The sequence below is a fragment of the Chanodichthys erythropterus genome, chromosome 6 (genome assembly GCF_024489055.1).
Source record: "Chanodichthys erythropterus isolate Z2021 chromosome 6, ASM2448905v1, whole genome shotgun sequence".
Taxonomy (NCBI): domain Eukaryota; kingdom Metazoa; phylum Chordata; class Actinopteri; order Cypriniformes; family Xenocyprididae; genus Chanodichthys; species Chanodichthys erythropterus.
In genome coordinates, this window is record NC_090226.1 from 27,956,036 (window position 1) to 27,980,223 (window position 24,188).

The 24,188-nt window shown below is 34.7% G+C and overlaps 3 protein-coding genes across 5 annotated transcripts; 2 read left to right on the top strand and 1 right to left on the bottom strand.

Annotated features, from left to right (window-relative positions):
- Nucleotides 1-353: 353 nt before the first annotated feature.
- samd13 (sterile alpha motif domain containing 13) lies at nucleotides 354-8,557 on the top strand. Of its 3 annotated transcripts, none has more exons than XM_067387427.1 (5): nucleotides 354-469; nucleotides 1,259-1,434; nucleotides 1,583-1,706; nucleotides 6,139-6,250; nucleotides 7,541-8,557. In XM_067387427.1, the coding sequence occupies exons 3-5, from the start codon at nucleotides 1,669-1,671 to the stop codon at nucleotides 7,682-7,684; spliced, it is 294 nt and encodes a 97-aa protein (XP_067243528.1). In that variant the 5' UTR covers nucleotides 354-469; nucleotides 1,259-1,434; nucleotides 1,583-1,668; the 3' UTR covers nucleotides 7,685-8,557. The 3 variants fall into 3 exon arrangements, with proteins under 3 accessions (XP_067243528.1, XP_067243526.1, XP_067243527.1); XM_067387425.1 differs by having other exon boundaries at nucleotides 1,664-1,706; XM_067387426.1 differs by having other exon boundaries at nucleotides 1,667-1,706.
- A 279-nt stretch (nucleotides 8,558-8,836) lies between these two features.
- On the bottom strand, nucleotides 8,837-21,348 carry uox (urate oxidase). The gene is made up of 9 exons (XM_067388541.1): nucleotides 20,845-21,348; nucleotides 13,071-13,188; nucleotides 12,748-12,960; nucleotides 12,083-12,199; nucleotides 10,865-10,943; nucleotides 10,566-10,752; nucleotides 10,335-10,458; nucleotides 10,015-10,098; nucleotides 8,837-9,728 (listed from the first exon to the last, which is right to left on the bottom strand). The coding sequence occupies exons 1-9, from the start codon at nucleotides 20,964-20,966 to the stop codon at nucleotides 9,654-9,656; spliced, it is 1,119 nt and encodes a 372-aa protein (XP_067244642.1). The 5' UTR covers nucleotides 20,967-21,348; the 3' UTR covers nucleotides 8,837-9,653.
- dnase2b (deoxyribonuclease II beta) lies at nucleotides 17,665-24,036 on the top strand. The gene is made up of 6 exons (XM_067388542.1): nucleotides 17,665-17,905; nucleotides 18,060-18,228; nucleotides 18,412-18,490; nucleotides 21,406-21,567; nucleotides 22,026-22,223; nucleotides 22,864-24,036. Exons 1-6 carry the CDS (start codon nucleotides 17,802-17,804, stop codon nucleotides 23,217-23,219), a joined length of 1,068 nt encoding a protein of 355 aa, XP_067244643.1. The 5' UTR covers nucleotides 17,665-17,801; the 3' UTR covers nucleotides 23,220-24,036.
- The last annotated feature ends 152 nt before the right edge of the window (nucleotides 24,037-24,188 follow it).

A 24,188-nucleotide genomic window follows, 5' to 3' on the forward strand; every position in this document is an offset into this window, starting at 1 on the left:
ACATTGAATAAAAGAAAATGATTTACTTTGTCTTTAATGTCCAATACTAAACCTATGTATGTAGGTTATGTGAACGATTTTACTTACCCACTTAAATTAAGCCCTAGTATGCTAATATAGGCTACCTACTACACATAGGCCTATAGTATGTTAAAGCATTTTAGTTGGTGTTAGAAGCCTGTTGTAACAATTTTTTTACAAGAAGTGGAATTGCAGTGTTTTTGTGAAATATTTTGTGAAATATTTTTTCTATCCTGGATAAAAATCAACTGGAATTGACTGGTTGATTTAAATCTATCCATGCTTGTGAATAACTACATTTCCCATCGTTCGAGACTACATTACCCATGATCCCCCGCTCCTGCATTTGTCGGATTGTGCTGGGGGAAAAGCGTAATATTGTTCCAATGATCGGGAATCAATAACATCCAACCCATCTACATAAATCATCCAATCATAAAACAAATTGGTAAGATAAAAGCTTTTCATCCAAACAATTGGAAAGTGTCGTTTTGTTTTCTTAGAATGACGGTAATTGTCATAAATGTGGAGTTAAAGGAAGCTAGCTGGCTAATGAGTTCATCATCTGCTTTATTAATCATCACACTGTTGAAATTCATCATAAAAATACTTGTAATATATTAAATATATGTTTTGTTGAAAAAATACTTCTGTTTAGCCTGTCAGATTACAGCTTCAGTGATAGTTACATATATTTATAGCAAGACTAAATGTATATTTCATACGGTATTTTTCAGTTATTAAAAATCAAGAATACTTTATTCACAATAAATTATTCAATGTTTTATTTATAATTAAAAATCGCTTTTCTATGTTAAAAATGATGGCTGTCATTTTGTTTATCGCGTTTCTCTTCAAAGACACGGAACCTGTCAAACGAGCAAGGAAAACGCTTTAGTTTCCCTTATTTGTGATATTTTTCCTAATTTAATTTGGCTGTTCTCAAACTTAAACGCTTGTTTTTCAGCAATGAAGTTCTTTGTATGATAATGAGAATATTAATAAATTATATTTGTTAAAAATATTATTTATTTTCTGACGGATTATCTATGTTTACAATGTATTTCCTCTAATTTTCTCTATTTTACATGTCTCTCTAGACTTTTTTTTTTTTTTTGTCCTGAACTTTTAGGTTTATTACTCTTGAAAGATCACAGTGCTTAAAATATCAGTTAAGTAAAGTGAAAGAATGCTTGATCATCTATTGTATTGCTCAGATCTTTTTATTATTTTGCAGAATCAGATCTGTGACTACACCAAGATTTATTCAGAAACTTGGCGGTTTGTGTAAGTTAATGGAAAATGGGGCAGTTTTGCACAGCAGGAGACTGATGAAGAGGGAATGAGCAGGCCATGAGGATACAACTGAACACATCTAATGGAATAGAGCAGTCTCACCTCTCTGACAAACAGGTAAGTGATAGATCAGTTGCTGTCAGATTAAGATATTTATTATTGTTCATATCAAAGGAGAGTATCTGTTAATTTAATTAGAATTTGCAAATATGAACTGAATGTTTGAATTATAATAGAGCGTCTCCCGTACTATGGTATTTCTTAGAGAACTACAACAGGAGCCTGTGATGATTGACTATAATTGGATGTATTGAATCGGAATCAAATGAGATTTTTTTTAATCCAGCAGTCATGGAAGCCAAGGAAAATGGGTCAGTGGACACCAAAAGGTAAGTGTATACTTAAAAACTTTTTTCTTATAACAAAAAGAACTATGAACATTTAAATACAATAAAACATCTAGTCTATAAAGTAAACACATTTTTCAAACGGATTTAAGTGCAAAAGAACTATACAGAACTTTAAGTTAACATTAGCTAGCTAATGCATTAACTAACATTAATTATCAATGAGAAATAGCTACATGTATTACAGTAGTTATTATTCTTTGTTAACGTTAGTTAATAAACATACAACTGTTAGCCCAGGTGAAAAAAAGGATACTTCCATAATGTACTTAAAGTGCTCTATTTCCGTGCGCTAATTGTGTACTTAATATACTAAAAATTCTTCTTTACTACTTCTTAAGATAATTTTAAGAACATCTAAGTGTACTCAACTGTGCTATTTTGAGACACCATGAATATGAACTAAAACATGCTTTTAACATACTATCTCTGTATTAAAAAATGTATTTAGTTACCACTTTTAGTACATTGTGTATGAAAGATGGGTTCAAGTGTACTACAAGTGGTAACTAAATAATTTTTTTTATGGAAGTGTACTTTTATTTTACATTTTTACACTTAGATGTGTTAGATTATCTAAAAGGGTTAGTTCACCCAAAAATGAAAATTCGGTTATTTATTACTCAGCCTCATGTCGTTCCACACCGGTAAGACCTTCGTTAATCTTCAGAACACAAATTAAGATATTTTTGTTGAAATCTGATGGCTCAGTGAGGCCTGCAGAGCCAGCAATGACATTTCCACTCTGAAGATCCATTAATGTACTAAAAACTTATTTAAATCAGTTCATGTGGGTACAGTGGTCCAATATTAATATTATAAAGCAACGAGAATATTTTTGGTGTGCCAAAAAAAATAAATAATGACTTATATAGTGATGGCCGATTTCAAAACACTGCTTCAGGAAGCTTCTGAGCATTATGAATCAGCGTTATGAATCAGTGTATCGAATCATGATTCGGATTGCTTGTCAAACCACCATACTGCTGAAATCACGTGACTTTGGCACTCCGAACTGCTGATTAGATTCATAATGCTGATTCATAACGTTCCATAGCTTCATGAAGCAGGGTTTTGAAATCGGCCTCACTGAGCCATCGGATTTCAATAAAATTATCTTAATTTGTGTTCCGAAGACTAACGAAGGTCTTACTGGTGTGGAACAGTATGAGGGTGAGTAATAAATGACATTATTTCCATTTTTGGGTGAACTAACCCTTTAAGAAGTAGTAAAGAAGAATTTTTGGTATATTAAGTACAAAATTAGTTCGCAAAAATAGAGCACTTTAAGTACATTATGGAAGTGTTTTGTTTTTTTTTTGTTTTTTTTCACCTGGGAGTTTATGTTAGCGCACATCCATTAAATAATAATAACAAATAATAACTTTGATTTAGACCAGATTTAAATTAAAAAATGTTTAAGTTTGAAAAAATAGATTGCCTATTAAGTATTTGGAACAACATAGCAAATACAACAATCTTTGTATTGGCTGTTTGGAACATTTAAATACTGTTCAGAAACAGAAAGTATCATAGCTGCTTTGTTTAAAGGGTTAGGGTAACGGCTGCATTTCTGCTATTCCATAAACTCCATCTACTGTCAGAGAGTGAATGTGCAATATGATATCAATAAGGGGGAAAAAAAATTGTGTTGTATTTCCTGCTTAAAATTAGGCACTTTAACAAAACACCCCATTTTTTATTATTTTCTCTAAAACATTTGATAATATATAATGTAAACTTCTTGAAAATACTTCTTTACTTGCCAGTAAAGCTGACTCCTATTTTTTGTGGGTGATTAAATGGATACAAACAAGTGAAAAAAGCACTTTCCATTGGAGAAAATATGGAGCCATGTGCACATGTGCTGAAGCAGGACACAAAATGGACCCCCGTTGGTCATGTTTTGTTTTTTTGCACTTTTGATCAATCAATTGGTGCCTTATTTTAATAAAAACAAACTAAAATAGACCATGTTGCCTGGAGCCAACATCGTACCATATGAGGGTTAATCTGTTACTTGTTCCAGAGCTAATCAATTTAGCTTAGGGGTATATTAAGTTTCATAACTTTATATTTACTTAAATCCTGTACTAACTAGAGCACTGCTTTTGTACATTTGACTGAACTGTTTTCTTGTGTTTATTTCCTATTGTACTTCTTACAGTTATACTGTTTTAATGACTTTTGTTGTTCATTTTAATATTTTTTTTCAATAAATAATATTTTATATAAATAGCATGCCGTATTTGGTATTGAGAAAGGGTCCATTAGTGATTTAAGCCTAAAGTATACTTCACTTTTTACGCGTACATGTGCATTTAAAATTTTTTGCAGTAATTAGTTTATCCACAAGGTGGCAACCATGCACTGGGGCCGTTGATTCACAAGGTAGTCAAAGAAAAGCGTATGAGTCAAATGAAGTATACTTTGCAAGGCTGTGCGTTCGACTATGTGCATATGCTCATGTACGTGTAAAAAAAATTAAGTATACTTTGGGTTTTAGACTTCAGTAAAAGTACATTAATATGCCATTAGATGGCGCCAAAGTCTTTATTAGTGAGTGAGTCAGTCGCAATGACTTTTTATTAAAAAGGGACTGAAACAAGATTGTAAACAAGGACATTGTTTTTACTTTAAACAACATCTTACAAGATGCAACTGACATGCATTGACTAGCGCTGTCATGGGAAATCAACTTAAATGTTAAAAGGACAAAGATGTCCTTTCCTCAGTGTACATTAAAACTAATTTTGTTATTATGAATATAAGATTGACCCGAAGAATATCAGCTAGATGCAGCACTCGCTTAGTCGATCTCTTTCTCTCTCTCTCATAATAATCTACTCTAAATAGCACAATAAGCTTCAATGAAGCAACTCAGCGTTTCTTTGTTACTTGTTCTAAAGTGACATTTTAGAATTAGTAACAGGCTTGGGCTCAAATGTTAAACTGTCAACTTGAGATTTGAATTTGTGGCAGAAGGAAGTATTTCTGCACAAAAGAGGGTTTTTAAAGACACTCCGTTATAATTTCTTATTTATTTACACGCTTGTGCCGTCAAACTGTTGTATAAACACAATATCACACTCGTAGCCATGTGATATGGCTCTATATCAGCACGCTTGTGAGTACCTATGGCCGAATCACAGCCGTGCTGATATAGAGCCATATCATATGTAATATATATATATATGTAATATCATATATAATATCAATATTGAAGCTAAATCAAATATTTCTGTTGTATACACTTGATAAAAGCTGTTTCAAAAATGACCTGAGCTTGGTACAATGATGTTTTGGGATGGATCCCTTCTTCCTGGGCCCAATAAGTGAATGACTTTAATAGGCCTATTTCAAAAAAAAAAAAAAGGAAAAAAAAAAAAGTCAGAGTCAGAAAGTAGAACTTACCTTCACAATCCATTTATTTAACCATCCTCAAAGTTGGTGTTGCTTTCCTGTAGAGATGAAAATCAGTAGGGAATTTAAGGATTAGAAATTCTGTTTCTAATGAATGGACAATTTTTGGAAATAAATCTTAGTTCATTTAATGCCCTCAGTTTGTGTCTTGTAAAAAAAAAAAAAAAATGACCATCTTTTGGCTTCTCCCATTAGTGGTCACCACAGTGGAATTATTGGATTTGGTTGTCAGATTATGTCAGATTGCCTTCTTGACGTAACCAAGCGCTAAGAGTGCACTAAATTGTACAATCCCGGTGCTGGGACACACTCAATCCACCTAGCCTGTTTGTCTTTGGATTGTGGGGGAAACACTGAGAGCACGCAAACTCCACACAGAAGAACTCCTGGCTCAGCTGGGGCTCAAACTGAGGACCTTCTTGCTGTGAGGCAACAGTGCTAACTACTGAGCCACCATGCCACCTAAATCCTGTTCAAAGAAACGTGTGTTTGAATGGCCTCTCATTTATTACACAAGGGTAGTAGAGCCATGGCAACTGGATGAAAATAAATGTTTTGCATGACAACTACTGCCAATTTATTTTATAATCAGCACTGATTTTATTTTAAATATTCACACACTGTCAGTTGTAGAAGAACGGAATATTATTACCACACTGATTTGCCCAAAGCAGATTTTCCTGAACAAGAGTTTATGTGCAAATTTAATAAGTTATTTGACACGCACCCTTTCTCCATGACCCCACCATCCAAAAACTTTCAGCCAAACTGATATCAGCATACACTGGTGTATATAAGGCAGAGAACGATGTCTGATTGGAAACCTATTTTAGTGAAATCTAACAGCACGCATAAAACAGATTTAAGCCAAATGGAGTGATTATTTGAAAGTGATCAAGTGTTATAAAGTGATTTTGAAGATTGTATAGGCGTACAGTATTTGGTTAAATCATACTAATGCTTCAGTTAAATATTTTTTACTCCCTAACAGTTCTGTGGAGAATGGGCAGCTTACGGATCCCGCCCACTGGGCTGTAGCAGATGTGGTCAATTACTTTAAAGCTACAGGGTTTGAGGAGCAAGCCAACGCTTTCCAAGATCAGGTAAGGATTTATTAAGTTCTCAGTTATTTGCTGCAAAATTTCATGACACTATCTCTCTCTCTCTATAAACAAGTTAAGTGCATACAATTCAGTACTCAGAATATGTTTATGTAATTTAATAGGAAAATTACAGTTATTAAAAAAAAAAATCTTTTAAGTCACTTTGAATCAAATGCTTCCTAAATGTGAATAACAGAAAAACAGCTGACATTTCACAAAACATCCTTGATTGGACTGAACAAACTAAAGCCCTATTCGGACAGTCTTAGTTTTACATGGGGAGGTGGGGGTAAAGTAATTTTTACCAGAACTTCTCTGTGATTTTAGTCCTGTCCGAATGTGCCATCTCTGTAATCATTACGGACACCTGCTGTAAATATGTATGGTAAAATTCCAACATTTCCTGTTTAAAAGTAGTTTTTCAAGAATGGAAGCACTTGAAGAAACATTCAGTTGTGTTGTAGGTGGTGGGACAAGTCTGTGCATGGCAAACCTCAAGTATTTTCCACATACCATTCAGAGCAAAAAGAAGATCGAAAGCACTTGTCAGAGGCACAAAACTATATTTAGCATTAGCTAAATGCCTATTACCATCATAATCCAATCAGAATTTAATTAATAAATCGTTTGACGGGCCTAACTGTTATATATAATTTATATATTTAGATTGTATGTGTTTGCGCACATGGTACCCGGAATCTAGTTTTACTGAGATGTTGTATCCCGTGCGAATTGGCCATTAATATTACAGACGTCCTGAGTTAAAATTACATTACTCCACCTCCCCATGTAAAACTAATCCCATCCGAATAGGGCTTGAGACATTATTATTCCACATTTCAAACATTAGAATTGCAGGGACATTTTCTCCTTTGATTTTCCCAAATGGTCTGTTTCATTAGTTTGTTTCTCTACAAGACTAATGTCGCATTTACATTTTAACCCACAGCTTCCCTTTTGGTACTTTATTTATTAATCCATGGCTAATCTTTAGCCAAATAGTTTATATGTTTTAATACACTGACAATTCAAACATGTATGATGTATATACTTTATATCAACTAATTTTACAAGCTATGTACAAAATTTACTTTGATATGCACTATGCCTCCATGTTTATCGCTCAATTATGTTTATGAAATATAGTCATTTGACAACAATTTCAATTCTCAAGCACATGCCGTAACTATTTTATATTTTTTAAAGTTGTATGATGGATTCAATAATGTTCATGTTGTGTGTTTATTTATTCACTTGCTTGCTAAACTTAAAAACATCTGCCACCTACAGGAAATCGATGGCAAATCCCTTTTATTAATGACTCGTAATGACGTTCTGACCGGACTGTCAATAAAACTGGGTCCTGCACTGAAGATATACGAGTATCATGTCAAGCCTCTCCAAACCCAACATTTAAAAAGTAACGTCTCATAGCTGCTGCAGCCATGTGGACGCATGGAAGACAATCACAGCAGGGAAGTGCAGGGTAACTGCAGACAGAACTAATACATTTTATGCATCTTATAATTAAACATGGTGAATTTATTGCTTTTAAGGTCTCATTCTGCTGTACAGGCACATTTACAGTTTTCATTTGACCTATGTTTAACAGTGTGTTCATTCAGATTTGACTTTGTGTGCTTGTACATAAATCATTATTGCTTTTAAGATTAAATGTTTGGTTTAAAATGTGATCTGTGATGTGAAATGAAAAATTGAAACACTAAGATGTTTCTGTGTACTGCATGAAGTATGTTTGAAGTGAGATTGACAACATTGATTTTATTAGCCTGTTGGTGTTTATTTCCCTTTTTGTTTTTCCAGTTTTAATAGATAAAAAGTATGTTGAGATAAATTGACAGCACAAATCATCAAATATCTGAAAATGATGATAAAGGCTCAACGCATGAGGTTTGTTTTCAGGAATCCTGTCAGAATGACAGTGCTTTGTGCTGCTATTAATTCTGTTTATTTATTTCATTCTGTAACTAAAAATGTGATTCCTGATGAATTGGTGAACGGTTGTTGTTGACAGACAGCAAACACTGTAAATCTAAAGCAGTTTGTGATACAGGGTGTTTTAAAAAGAGGAAACAAACGCGAGTGTAGCCTGCAATAAATGGTGCTTTTTCAGATTGCTAAAACAATCCACTACCTGGTCCTCATTACAGTGCTGTTTAACTTCCTTTGTGCATGTTTGGTGCTTAATCATATGTAATAATCAGTTCTACTAAAACCCAGAAACATTACTGGCATGTATTGGTATATCTATCTGATGCTGTTTTCTTTTTTTTTTTTTTCAATGTTGTTAGGGGTCTTTAATCTAAGTTGATGAAACCAACTGATCTTTAATGTTAAAGAGATAGTTCACCCAAAAATGAAAATTTGATGTTTATCTGCTTACCCCCAGCACATCCAAGATGTAGGTGACTTTGTTTCTTCAGTAGAACGCAAATGATGATTTTTAACTCCAACCGTCTGTCAGTCAAATAATGCGAGTGAATGGGAACTCTATCAATAGGAGTTGAAAAAACTTGCATAGACAAATCCAAATTAAACCCTGCGGCTCGTGATGACACATTGATGTCCTAAGACACGAAACATTCGGTTTGTGCGAGAAACCGAACAGTATTTATATGCCTCTCACTCATTGAAGTATAAGCACGAGACATCACTGCCGTTGTCAGAGCGCAATCAGACCTCACTAACCGAGTGCTGAACGCAGTTGGACATTGTGGTGTTTTAGAGGTAACAAATGATATAAATACTGTTTGGTAGCACATCAATGTGTCGTCACGAGCCGCAGGGTTTAATTTGGATTTGTCTATGCATGTTTTTTCGACTCATATTGATTGTGTTCCCATTCACTCGCATTATTTGAGACAGATGGCAACGGTTGCAGAAACAAAGTCACCTACATCTTGGATGTGCTGGGGGTAAGCAGATAAACATCAAATTTTCATTTTTGGGTGAACTATCCCTTTAATAATGATTGTTATTCAGTTGGGGGTACTCCAGAACCACTGCTGTAAACACCTTTCATCTCAAATATAAAATTTTACAAATTTGCCTATTTTAATTACTTATGAAGAACATAACTCTGATAACTATAGAAATGTATTTAAAAAAAGATGTTATAAAGATGAAAACACTGTTTATTAACCCACAGTTTTCATTTATTCATATTTTTCCATGAATAGAAGGATGTTTTCATTTCAACATTTTTATATTTTTAAAATGTATTTTGCTTGTGTGATTACACAAAATCTATTTGTAAAAAAAAACAAAAACAAAAAAAACATTAAGTTTGTTTAATGTTTAGACAGATAATCATGTTAGATTGCTTTATAGATTTTATTTGTTTTGTGTTTATGAGATGTCTAGTTTGAATGTTGTCAAGTCTTTACATTTTGGCTCGTGGTTTTCTGCACACAGTGCCTGTGATGTTTCCTGCTGGATTATCGAGAGGAAGATAAACCTGAAATGAAAGCACAACAACATAATGTGAGATATAAATCGAAATATAAATACGAAGCAAAACTCCACATACCCTTCATGCTCTTAAGTTGGGATAACAAAACATACTCCTCATGCGCCTTTTTGTGTGGTTTGTAGATATTTGGCAATAAAGTCATTTTAAGAGTAGTCTGATTTTGTCAGAGCCTAAAAAGTCTGAACTTTGTTCTGTCAATACAGAAGTATATTCTGAACTGATAACCTGTGTGTGAGACAGGCCTTTTTTTCCACGATTGTTTATCACTCACCTCATCCTTGTTTGAGAGTCCTATTTTTGTCATGTCAATGACAAAATAATGCTGATTCGGCATAATTATCTCGATTTCCTCAACCTATTGAATTCAATTGATGACAAGACATAATTGAGAAAATGTCATAAAAACATTTGCTTTTAAGTATATTAATAGCTAGTGTATATAAATGAGTAACGTAATAAATCAGAAAGCCACTCAAGCTAATGCATAGGTTTAGGGCTTTGTTCAAATCACTAACCCCAGGTATAAACAGTACTTACCTTAGCAAACACCACTAACAAAAGTCACACAAAACTGAAACCAGTTTAACTTGCCTGTGGAATTCTGTCAAGTACCAGAAGTTGTGTATCATACAGAGTTTTCTGAACAGAAGGAGAGTATTCCCCACGATCATAGGGTCCCGCAAACTTCTGAATGATGGTGGCCTTAACAGTTTTCCTACAAGGACATTTTCATTGTACAGTATGTATATGACACATAACATGTATCACAGTATGTCTAAAAGTTTTGCATTTTGTTGGCATGTCTAAAAGTTTTGCATTTACCATGCAGCATCAAATGGCACGTTCACATGAGTGTTGTAGCGCCATCTTGCATAAACTGAAGTACAGAAGAATCTGTCCTTAGCCTCTGTCAGAGTGGTGAAACGGTCCCGCAGAAAGCCCTCAAATCCAGACTGAGTAGTTTTTAGTACCTTCATATCTTTTAGACCGCTGTGAATCACTGGAGTCACTGAGAGAAATAAATTTAAACACTCATTTGCACAAATACAGTAACAATATTCTTTCCTCAATTGTTTTCTTTCAGACCGCCATCACTAGTTCAGAATCTAATTTTTACTCACTATTTAGATGTTGTTCGACCTCACAGAAATGCCAGGCCTCAGGGCAGTGGATAAAAGCATGTGTGTGTTCGACTCCATTCTGTTAAACACACATTCATAATATTATGGAAATTAAAAAAATAATAATAATTGTATTTCAAACAAATTAATTTGATAAGAATCAATGGTCCCACTATATATTAAGTGGCCTTAACTACTATGTACTTACATCAAAAAATAAGTACAATGTACTTATTGGGTTCATATTAAATTGCAAAACACTGCTATTGAGGTGGGATACGGGTAAGGTTAGGGAAAGCTTTGGTGGTATGGGTAGGTGTAGGGGTAAGGTGTAAGGGATGGGTCAACAGTGTAATTATAAATGTAATTACAGAAATTAATTACAGATGTAATTACATTTAGGTGTTTTTAAAATATAAGTACAATGTAAAAACATGTATTTACACAATAAGTGCATTGTATCAAATGATTGATTTAAATGCAAGTACATAGTAGTTAAGGCCACTTAATATAAAGTGGGACCGAATCGATAATATAAATCAAACATTTACCAAACGGCATCTGCAAACAATTCAGTGCTACAGCTTTTCTGAAAAATTGACCTCTTTTGTTGGTAATTTCTTGGTGTCAAGATAATTCTTAGTGGATGTAGGAAGTTCCATTTAAGTTCACACAGGTGCAGAGTTACTACTTATCACATTAAATCTGTACTGGTTCTGCAAACAACCAAAGTGTCCAAAGCTATGTTAGCTTACCCCGGGGTGCCTCAGGGTTCAGTGCTTAGTCCCCTGCTCTTATCTATATTAGACTACATCACTGGGCCCAGTAATAAAAGCAAACAGAATTTTCTATATACACGGCTCTAACTGTCCTTCTAACTTTGCAACCCACCATCCCAGCTTGTATTTATTTCTGCTTGCGATTCAGACATTTTGAACTGGATGAGGAGATCATATTATATATATATATATATATATATATATATATATATATATATATATATAAAATCTCTGAACTTCTCTAACTTTGGTACTACTCTAGTTTACTCTTGTGGTTTTGCAGTACTTGTTGACTTTTGTATAATAAATTGCTTGTGATATTCCTCATTTGTAAGTTATTTGAATTAAAGTGTCTGCTAAATTATTAAATATAAATATAAATATCTAAATCATTTTTGGAAGCCATTGTATATAGTCTGCTTTAGCAGTAACACAACACCTTTTCCAGTCTCTTCCAGGGGACTTCATCAATGGTGACCCTCACTCTTGTGACATGATTGAATGCTGTGAGGAAATGTTCACAGATATCCAGGGCAAAGCCCTCAATAGTCTTGATCTGCAAGAGCAGAGATATTCTTATAGAGTCATGTCTTAAAACAACAAAACATTATTAAGATGATTAAGTTGATTTACTAAACATTTATAAACATAAAAAACAAATATACTAAAATGATCTATTAGTGTAACCTAATGAAATCAAGTTGATTCAGTCATATTAAATATTTGTCTTCATCAATTTTTTTTTTTTTTTTTTTTTACACTTTGGTATGGGGAGCACAAATTCACTATTAACTATGTCTATTCAAACTCTTATTTACTGCTTATTAATAGTTAGTAAGGTAGTTATTGTAGTGTTTAAGTTTAGGTATGGGGTAGGATTTAGGGATGTAGAATATGGTCATGCAGAAGAAGGCATTAATATGTGCTTTATAAGTAATAATAAAGAGCCAATATCTAAGCTAATAAGCAACTAGTTAAAAGTGAGAATTGATCCCCATACTACCCTTTTATTTTGTTTCTGTCTATATTTGAGAGAAAAAATAAATATGTAGCTATAAATCAAGTCACTTATAGGAGCTAAAATAAACAAACAAAAATACTTACTCCTTTTATTTTGGCGAGACCATGGACAGTGTTTTTGATTGTGTCAGTGGGGATGATATCAGAGTTGTCTCCTGTCAGATAGTCTTTGTGGGTCTTCAGGGTTAACTGAACATTTGCAGTCAGCTCAGTAATGTGGTGATGAGCCCCTTCACGGCAGATGTGAAGAACTTTAACCATATTCTTCCCATAACCGGTCCTCACAAACTCCACATTCTACATGGGACATGTTATTGAATAAAAATGTAGCTGAAAAGCTTTTTATGAAAGAGGCTGGCATGACACATCCACACATCTACAGTATGAATAACATTGAATTTATTTACCTGACTTGAGGTAGTGGCCATGACTGTAAATGGAGTCACTGCTGCCTGCACCAACAGTTGGAGGAGGTTTTTGATTTGTAGTGGGTCCAAATGCTCAATGATGCCCCACCTCCATAATCTGTACAGAGATTCTGATTTGCTGGTAATCTTCCAAAACAAGCCACCTCTCTCCTCTACCCCTGTCCTCTTCAATTTACACAGTGACCACAGTCACGTCCTTCTCCACCCATCTATAACCCAACATATCATCTGGCCCACTGTTCTCCCATCACCCCTCAACCAAAGTTCAACAAATATCTACTTATTAATTTACCTTAATTTACATAGTTTAGTGATCAATGTTGGGGGTAACTCATTACTTGAGTTACATAATCAGATTACTTTTTCAAGTAACTAGTAAAATGTCACATTACTTTTTCAATTTACAACAAAATATCCAAGTTATTTTTTTTTAAAATAAGTAATTCAAGTTACTTTTTCACATTTATTGACTGACAGCTCTCTTGTCCCCATGTTGAGAGAAATAAAGTGCAAAGGTATTGTGTGCGCTGTGTGAACGTGAAGGGTATGGTAGTTCTAAACTAAATGTGAACATGCATTTACTCATCTCACTTGCACGAAAACATTCAGTATTCCTCAAAATTAATAAAAACAGTGAAATGCAATCTCAGAATTTTATGCAAACCTGTAATAATTTACTATATTAAATTACACAAATATTGTTTATGCATTTAATCTCACTTTATTTACCAATGTCTTTGTTGCTGACCTTCAATGATCTAATTCAACCATACTAATAAGCAAAAATTACTTTAGATTAAATTTAGAAATATGAGTGTTGAACTTCCTTCCTTCCTTCCTTGTATCCTATTCTTCTTTAAATGTAGTTCCAAACGTAAGTTCGGGCGGAGCCTAAATATTCAGTCCTGTCAATTATCATTACGAGCGTATATAAGCATCGGTCACTGCATCATCCCAGAGACAATTCTTCCAGCATCCCTCCTCCTCCCCAACTCCTCCTCTATTTCTCTTGTTATCGCTCTACGCAGTACTGTTATAGGGGGTTTAACTCGGAACTCGAGCCAAGCCTCAGGTTCAAGCTTCCTTCGAGGACAGCAAGCTAAGTTTGTTTTACCATTAACCATTCAAACTGAATGGGCATTAGAACTTGCGAATCCAGAATGGTAAATGGCATAAATAGTGAACCCAGGCGTAAATATTAGGGGTGTGACGAGACAGGTATCTCACGAGACGAGACTCGAGATTGAGTTCACGAGACGAGACAAGATTTTTACACACTATTTTTAAGAAATCCTCAATGGCGAAATACATGACTAGAAAAAATATTCTGCAGGTGTATTTGAAATGTTTTAACTAATCATCTTAATGAATGTCATTTCAGTTCTACTTTCTTAGTATGAATTATCATATGCAGTAAAAGAAAACAATACTAAAGCACTGTAAAAGGTTTTGCCACAAACTGACTTCTCTCCTGTATGATTTCAGTCCCTTCAGACCTTGCTGTACATGATTTATAAGTTTCTACAACTTTTGACCTCCTAACTGAACTCCTTTCCACAAACTTATAGAAATAAAACAGTAAGAATAAAAATGGTAACACTTTACAATAAGGTCTCATTAACATTAATGTATTAACCAACATCAACTAACAATGAGCAATATATTTGCTACAGTTAATAAAAACAGTCATTCATTGTTAGTTCATGATAGTTCACAGTGCATTAACTAATGTTAACAAATGAAATATTTTCACAAATGAAACCTTACTGTTTGTGCTTAATAAGATTAAAGGGTTACTTCAGGATTTAGCATTAAGCTTTGTATTAGTAGAATACCACTATAATTTTCGAATTACCGTGCTTTCCCCCTTCATATCAGCCCGAGATGAGAGATTTATGCATTTTTATTCTGTAAAAAAAAAGCTTCCGATGACGCAAAAATCGTCATTTTGCTTCATCGGAGGCTTTTTTGGCCAGAGGCTTAAAACTACTGCCAGTAATAGCAGGTAGTTCCGCATTTTTTCACCACGCCCATAAGTTACATATGCACGTTTGAGGTTACTCACGGACATAGATCAAAGATTTGGGTGGGTGTCAATTATATTTTTAAGCTTACAGTAATTAACTTTATTTTGTCTGCACTACATCAGTGGTTCATCTCACAAATTTATCGATCTCTGCAGTCATCTCAACCAATACAGCAACAGGCTTTTGTGGTAACGTTAGCATATATAGATAAATAGACTAACTCAGTTTTACAGAACAGTGGCTTTACTTTGATAACAGTCAACTTATATGCAACTTATATGTAATTGTCTATCTAACGTTACTTTGCTAAGTTTGCAGTTTTACTGCTACCTACAACACTACATATAGGCTACTGTGTTATCAGTCTAGTATCAGTGAGTCTTACCTCTAGGCGAATACGCTTAGTACCAGATTCCCAGGGCCCGGTTTTTCAAAAGGTTTGATCCGGATAAAATTGATCCGGATTTAGTGATCCTTTTTTTGCGATCCGTGATCACGTAATCCAGCTTACTTTTGGAGCCAGTTTTTTAAAGCAACATCGGATTGGATCATTCTGATCCGGATAGGAACTTTTCAGGATCACCAAATCTGGATTTCCAGTGCTCTACGGAGGCCCTAAAGGGACATGTTGATAGAAAGAATATGGGTTTTGAATTAAATATATTTTTGTTTTGTTTTTTATTTACAGCTGTTTAGGGATTGTTTTATGGCTCCAAAATTTCTTTTTACTTTAGAGTAGGTTACCGAAAGGCTAAATATGTAGACTAATGTCTGCATTTAATTTATTACTTTAACAGTTAAACTAATCAAGAGCAAGATAAAAATGTGTATGTATATTACATGATAAAAATGTTGTATTTTTTGACTGGTTTTAAAGTTTTACTACATTTTCCTCCTGGAATCCACCTTGAAATCCTACCCCCTGTTGGGATCAGGATAATCCTGTTTTTTTGGATCAAAGTGATCCAAATCCTACAAAAAAGCTCTGAAAAACCCGAACTAAAGGTTTGATCCGGATCAAAACCAAGATTGGATTACGTGATCTAATCTGATTATGTAATCCGTTTTTTCTTTTGAAAAACACATTTTCAAGATTTGATCCAATCCGTTATCCAAAATCTTAGTGGATTACTTTTGAAAAACCGGGCCCAGGCTGTTCGTTCTCTGGGGAAGTGAATATCGATGGTATCGCGGTGTCCTTCAGAATGGTTCTCTTATTTGCAAAGATATTTGGTTCGTAGTCCTCGTGCTTGAAATGGAGACTACATATTCTGCGTTTTTTTAGGTTTTCTATAATGGTGTCATCTCCAAACTTCGGGTGTTTGATAGCCCGCAGCCACTGTTTACATCGCTCCAAATCTTTAACTTAATCGGACAATGATGGAAACTTACTTGTCCTTTCCTGGTTTTGGGTGTACATCCAGGTACAAAGCAATTTAGCACCATTTCGCTGTAAATTTATGAACTAACTCACGATTTATAGAATTAATATGTAACAAAGCAAGCCTAGTTGTTTGAATTTTCCTGGTAATGCCGCCTGTAACCGATAGGCGTGGTTTGAGCGTGGCCTCGCAAGGACAGCAAAACAAGTGCATTCTGGGAGTTGTTGTCTTTCATCCACATTAGTCAAAAATACATTTTCTGCCTTTTCTCAGTCTAGAAAGCTCCAAATTCAAAAATATTTTCACTACATAAATGCATTTCTACTACATAAATGACCAATTTTAAATACACATTCATCTTTCCAGGGGTGAAGTACCCCTTTAAGAGAAAACTGTTATTCATTTTTTATGGTAACACTTCACAATAAGTGCAACCAAAGTGCAAATAAGACCAAATTTTTCTTTGATACAGAGCTAAGAGATGGTTACATCTACACTGCCCAGCCTAAAATAGCTTTCATATTGAGAGATATCTGTATTCATCAGGGAGCGCTTTCAAAATGCGGGGTATTCAATCGCGTTTACTTTCACTTTTAGCGATCGCGCGTAACTCTGTAAATATGGAGTGGTGGCAACCGTTTTCCAACTGAATTAAATGTTTTTTATTTAAATACAAAGCAAAACGACAGTGGAGGCGTAATGTAAACGAAGCGGTGGCATATTCTTTCCTAATCATTCTAACACTCATGGCAACATCACAAGACTACTTTTCGCCTCGACGAGAAATCTCGTCACATATTAGTCTCGCGAGATCTCGTGCCACGAGATCTCGTCACACCCCTAGTAAATGTGCATTTCCTTCAGCCTGAGGCTTATTTAATTTTTGGTGTGAAAACAAACAAGCAAGCCCAGCTCAGGTGAGAAAAAGTAACGCAAAAGTAACGTAACACATTACTTTTCATAAAAAGTAACTTAAGTAACGTAATTAGTTACTTCTTAATGCAATAATGTAACTTTTCTCCCAACACTGTCAGTGATGAACTCTAGAACAGCCAAATTTCTGATTATACATTTCTAAACAAACAGACTTTCCCAGTCTCTTCCATAAGCAGAGAAAACTACTGAATACTGCTTCTCTGTCTCGAGATTACAGCTGCATGATATCGGTCATGAGACAAACTTCCTCTTTCTTACATTAGAGCAGCTTTTTTGATTTGTCAGCTTGGAATACTAGTGAAAACAGCTTTCTCTGTTTTATTTTAAACAGGAAATGTTTGATTCGCTTTGAATCACAAACTGAAATGTTCATGTTGTTTCAACTCTGTGTGTGTATCTGGATGATTTGGATCAGTTTCTCAGAGGCAGTGATATCCTGCTTAAATGAGGATGGCCAGCCGGTTGACTGGTAGGTTCAAATCTTTGCTTTAGGCTTAGTTTATGATAACGAATTTGATAGTTGTTGTTGACATTGATCTTATTATTATTCTCTATAAAGTGTTATGTACAGCAATGTTTTACTACTGTTTTGCTATTGTAACTCTCTTATATTATTTTAAAAGGTTTGTTATTTACAAACTTCCCATTTACAAGATGGAAGTTAAGGGAAGTGGAGTAGATTACATGTATCTGGATCCGTCCGTCATGGATTTTCAGATGAGTAAACATACAGTCAACAGCAGTAAAGGAGCTGTAGGCAGAACACTGACACAGCTTTACTCTGGATATACAGTAAGAAGCTCTTTGAATACTAATTACAATCCTCATCCATTGCTCTTTGCTGTTCCTAATGCTTGTTTCAAAAGTTTATTAAGAGACATAATCTTTTAATTTTTTCACTGGTGTTATACTGTATTGTGCATGCACTGTATAGACACTGTACTGCACACAGATTACTGTACTTTCACTTTTCAGTCCAACAGCTCAGTCTATATGCTTTACAATGACGCACCACCAGAGCTGAAGTACCCAAGCAAGTATGGACATACAAAAGGTACATTTATGTAAATACTCACTAATAACGTGCTAAAGGGTTAGTTCACCCAAAAATTTAAATAATGTCATTTATTACTCACCCTAATGCTGTTCCACACCCATAAGACCTTTGTTCGTCTTCGGAACACAAATTAAGATATTTTTGTTGAAATCTAATGGCTCAGCGAGGCCTGCATAGCCAGTAATGACATTTCCTCTCTCACGATCCATTAATGTACTAACAACATATTTAAATCAGTTCATGTGAGTACAGTGGTTCAATATTAATATTATAAAGCGACGAGAATATTTTTGTATTTTTTAGAATATATCATAACGCTCCAAAGCTTCCTGAAGCAGTGTTTTGAAATTGGCCATCACTATATAAGTCGTTATTTTGTTTTTTTGGCGCACCAAAAATATTCTTGTCGCTTTATAATATTAATATTGAACCGCTGTACTTACATGGACTGATTTAAATATGTTTTTAGTACATGGATCTTGAGAGAGGAAATGTCATTGCTGGCTATGGAGGCCTCACTGAGCCATCAGATTTCAACAAAAATATCTTATTTGTGTTCCGCAGATGAACGAAGGTCTTACCGGTGTGGAACAGCATGAGGGTGAGTATATAAATGATAAATGACATTATTTTCATTTTTGGGTGAACTAACCCTTTCAGGTGGCAACATATACAGTAAACATATACTCCACATTTCAAAGGTTTGGAGACAGTAAGATTTGAAAGAATTGTCTTAAAATACAGTAAAAAAAAAAACAGAGACAGAGAGAGAGAGATATCATTACAATAAAAACACTGTTTTCTATTTTAAAATATAATTCATTCCTGTAATGGCAAAGCTGAATTGATCTAATCAACTTAGAAATCATTCTAATATGCTTATTTGGTGCTCAAGAAACATTTATTTGTATCATTAATGTAAAAACAGTTTTACTGCTTAATATTTTAGTGGAAACCATGAAAATGTTTTTCAGGATTCTTTTATGAATAAAAAGTTTAAAAGAACACCATTTATTTTATATAGAAATCTTTGTAACAATATAAAGGCATTTTATCTTTAATGCATCCTTGCTGAATAAAAGTATTGATTGAAAATATCATACTAACCCCAAACTTTTGAACAGGACAGGAGTGTATTTACAGACTCCAAAAACAATTTTAGAGTTTGGATGTTTGTCACTTAATACTGACCTGTCTCAACTCATTCAGAGTTATGGCACAAAGGGAATACCTGTTAAGTTGAGTTTTTGACAAAATGTCATAAATTGTTTAGCACAATGTTTTTTTTTTTTTTTTTTTTTTTTTTACATTTTCTTTTACTTTTTTTTTTACATCAGTCTTCTAAAGCAAGTTGGCATTATTGCAATAAATGAATACAAAGTTCAGTCATGAAAGTCTAGATGGCACAGGCTGATAGGTCCTTAAGTCAATCTGCATTCATATAATGCTCTATAGAGCACAGCTGATTGGTTCCTGTTGTATCAGTAGCCAGTGAGCTCACTGCTACACCTTCAAATAGTAAGCATGTGCTGTAGCAGTTTGCAGCACGCTTTCAGATACCCTCCACTTTCCCCAGCTCCACCTGCATATATCTGCCATGGGTAATTCATGTATGCTATTGTACAGCAGCAACATGTCTGTGTATGAATAGCAGCAGCAGCAGCAGTGTAGCAGATCTATTCCACCAAGACCAAACATAAACATTGTCATATCCAAACCATGCCAAACACTCTGAAAGTTGTCATGACAGATATATTCTTACTCTTTGCACATTCTCAAAACCAACTTAAAGTCTCCCTGTGGTGAAAAACAAGTTTTTAATTATGTGTGTATGCCTATGTGGTGTTTTTAATATGCTTTGAGACAAACCATGTGCAAATTTATAAGTCATCACCATTGCTGAGCATTTTCACTTTAAAACTGCAGTGATCTAAAGATGGTTTCAAAAACACGGTTTGAAATCGATGGTGTTTGTGAAGTCACGAACTACTGTGTAACCAGTCGTGTCAGTGTGCCGGCGGGCTTTAGCATATCATTAACTATGACTGCTCTGAAGCAGTGGAGTCTCAAGAGAAGCCAGGTTATCCCGTTATATTTTTTCTGTTGATATGAAAAATCAGATAGATTTAGTAAAGTTGTTATGATGTATATTACGATGTTATGATGAACTATATGCCTTTCTCCACTGACGTTCTAAGTTGTTCAAAGCATTTCTAAGGATGCTGATTTTTAAAAGGCAGCTGTCTGACTCTGAGATGGCAAATGGGAATATGGTTTGTGTAGCTTTAGCAACACATTATTAGCAGCTGTTTGATAAGGAAGTCAAGCAAAAGGCTAATCATATTAATTACCGCCATGACGTCTGACGTTGTAAAAAGTGATACCATTGAGCAGCGTTGACCTCAGTAAGTTGACCGAGTGGATCTCTGAGCTTGTGCAAGTGAGTGGAGGTGGGGCTAATTAGCATATTCATAGATGCACGTACACAAAATGAAGCAAGGGTGTAGAGTTACATTCAAGCAATTTTAAGGCATGGAGAAAAACAGGAAAAAAATGTTTAAATATGTCATTTTGGTGATCAAAGATGAGTTTTAAGGGTTAAAATTGTTGACTACAGGAAGACTTTAAGTAACTCATTAAATACCCAGGCAACATCATGCAACAACATGCTAACATTTTTTTAAAAATACTTCTTTTGTTTTTCATAGACTTAATTTATTGACTTAAATCCAAATTCAAATTCACTCCAGCTCTCTTTTGTTTTACTAACATTAAAATAGTAGTTTTCAGATTTGCTTGGTCCATGTGAGTAATCAGTTATGGAGAAACAAGGTTTTGAGCTAGATGAAACATGTAAAGATGTACATGACGATTTACGACTAACTGTATTGCCATGTGTATGATTTCTGCAGGAGTGCTGATGTTTGACCAGTCTCAGGGATTTTGGCTCACACACAGTGTTCCTCATTTTCCCCCATTTCCAGAGAGAAATTACAGTTACCCAACAACAGGAAAATATTACGGCCAGACTCTGCTCTGTATTACATACAACTATACACAGTTCCCTCAAATATGTGAGCACATGCAATGCTTATTATATGTGACCCTGGACCACAAAACCAAGCCGCACGGGTATATATTTGTAGCAATAGCCTAAAATCATTAGGATATTAAGTAAAGATCATGTTCTATGAAGATATTTTGTAAATTTCTTACTGTAAATATATAAAAAAAATATGTTTGTATATAATATAGATTGCTAAGGACTTCATTTGGACAACTTTAAAGGCGATTTTCTCAATATTTTTTATTTTTTTGCACCCTCAGATTACAGATTTTCAAATAGCTGTATCTCAGCCAAATATTCTCCTTATTTATTTAGCTTTCAGATGATGTATAAACCTCAATTTCAAAAAATTGACACTTATGACTGGTTTTGTGGTCCAGGGTCACATATAAGATTTGTTTGATTTAAAGAGTGGTATCATTTAGTGCTCACAAGTCTGAAATAAGTATTCCTCTCTCTTAACAGCATGGCAGTTAGCATATCTTAATCCACGTATGTACAACTGCTCTGTCCCTGTGGCATTTCGCCCAGATATTGCAGAAATGGCACAAATTTGTGATGGTAAAACACCAGCCTTGAAAAACAGGAAGAGTCTGCAGAAGCTGAAATCAGTTGGAGGACAAACTTTTTTCAGTTTTGCCAAATCACACAACTATGTGGATGGTGAGAGCTCTAAAATTCAAAAATCTTCTGCATATTTAGACCGGTGGCCCAACATAGCAGTTTATTGACATTACATTATTCCAAAGTACATCACCATACGTAAGCAACTATTTACATTTATTATGTAACCATGTACAAAACTCAAGTTCAACCTTTCATGATTTCTGGAGTTGTTTCATTCACATACATTCTTGTAGACAGTATATTACTACAATGTTACACTACTCAACATCATGCTATATACACATATTAATTTAACAGAAATATGTTTAGAGATATTTGCATATAAACAAAGCTGTTAAATATAAATCATATACTAAATTTAAACCTTAAAAAAACTAAAACTGAAATAAGGTATAATGCAACACGGTTGTTGTAAAATCAAAACTGTGGTTACAATTATTCATGAGACCATATGCATTATAAGGTGCATTACAAGGCATAATAATTGCATTAAAATACTTTTATTATGCATTATATATAAAGGCTTTAAGTAAAGTGTTACCTCTTACATTATGAGGGTAAATGATGACAGCATTTTTGGGTGAAAAGTTTTAGATGAACTATTCTTTTAGAATAAAACAGAGTTTCAGGATAATAAGACACTAATTCCATGCTAAATGTCAAACATTCTCTACAGATATTTACACAGGTTGGGTAGCTCAAGCATTAGGGACAGATCTGCTGGTGGAATCATGGCTGCACCAGGCACATCGACTCCCCTCTAACTGCTCACTTCCCCGGCATGTGATGAACATTAACAGAGTTTGTCTCCCTGGACCTCAGATGTTCAGAAGCTACGAGGATCATTCTAAGTGGTGTGTGTCTTATGCTTTCAAAGACCAGTGGACATGTCTGGGGGACTTGAACAGAGACGGTGGTCAGGCTGACAGAGGTGGTGGGCTGATATGCTCTCAAAACTCAATCATTTATAAAGCTTTCCGTCAGGCCATGGCTGGGTATTATCACTGCGGAAAAATACCTTCAGTAGATTGAACCAGCTCCGGACTTTGGAGCATGCATTAAAATATGACAGAGGTTTTTATACTTGAGTTTTGACTTGAACCCAGATGTAATTATGAAAGTTGATAAACATGACAGTTAAAAAAAAACAAAAAAACAAACATAATGGTACATTTAATTAGATGGGGATGGTGATTTTTGTTGTTGTTGTCTCCAAACTCCAAAAACAAAAACTCTGTTTCGTGATTAAGGACTCTTATTTTGAAGCATATTCTTTCACTTCCAGCGTTTAGTTTATTTCCATAGCTGCCTTGTTTGTTTCTATAGTTACCCTTGTTAAGTTTCCATAGCAATTCCCAAATCCAGTGTTCCCAGCGCACCAAGTCTCGTGGTCCCAAGTTTGGTAGTCCCAAGTCCAGAGATCTCAGCACTTGCAAGTCCTGTGGTCCCAAGTCCAGCATGCTTGGAGGTCCTTTCACTGTCATCTGTACTGCCTGTGATGGCTACCGCCATTTTGTGTGTTTAGGTCACACACACACAGTTCCTCCTGAGGCAGTGAGACCTTCTGCAGCTCCTCCTGTCACAGTCAAGGAGGCCATCTCTGAACCCTCTGCCTGCCCTATCTGCCACTCTAGGCAAAACATAGTCGTGCCACCCCCACTTCATACTCACAATTAAACATTTTTAAGATGCTTGTGAAAGATTTTGTTGATGAAATTGCAACCAAAATAAAAGCATACATAGGCATGTTTTCTGATTTTTTTTCCATTCTTCAATGTAAAAAAGCATAACGCAAACACTAGTACAGTGGTATTATGTACTAGCGGTTGCATTTAATATTAACACTAGAACCACACACACGACTACTGTTTTGACATGGGTAAAAAAACTGTCACTGTATTATGCCACAGTCTTCACAAAGTAATGTCTAGAGTCATAAAATGATAATGTTTAAAAAACTTTACATTAAATGCAATTAAATATTAAATCTCTTTCTTTCTA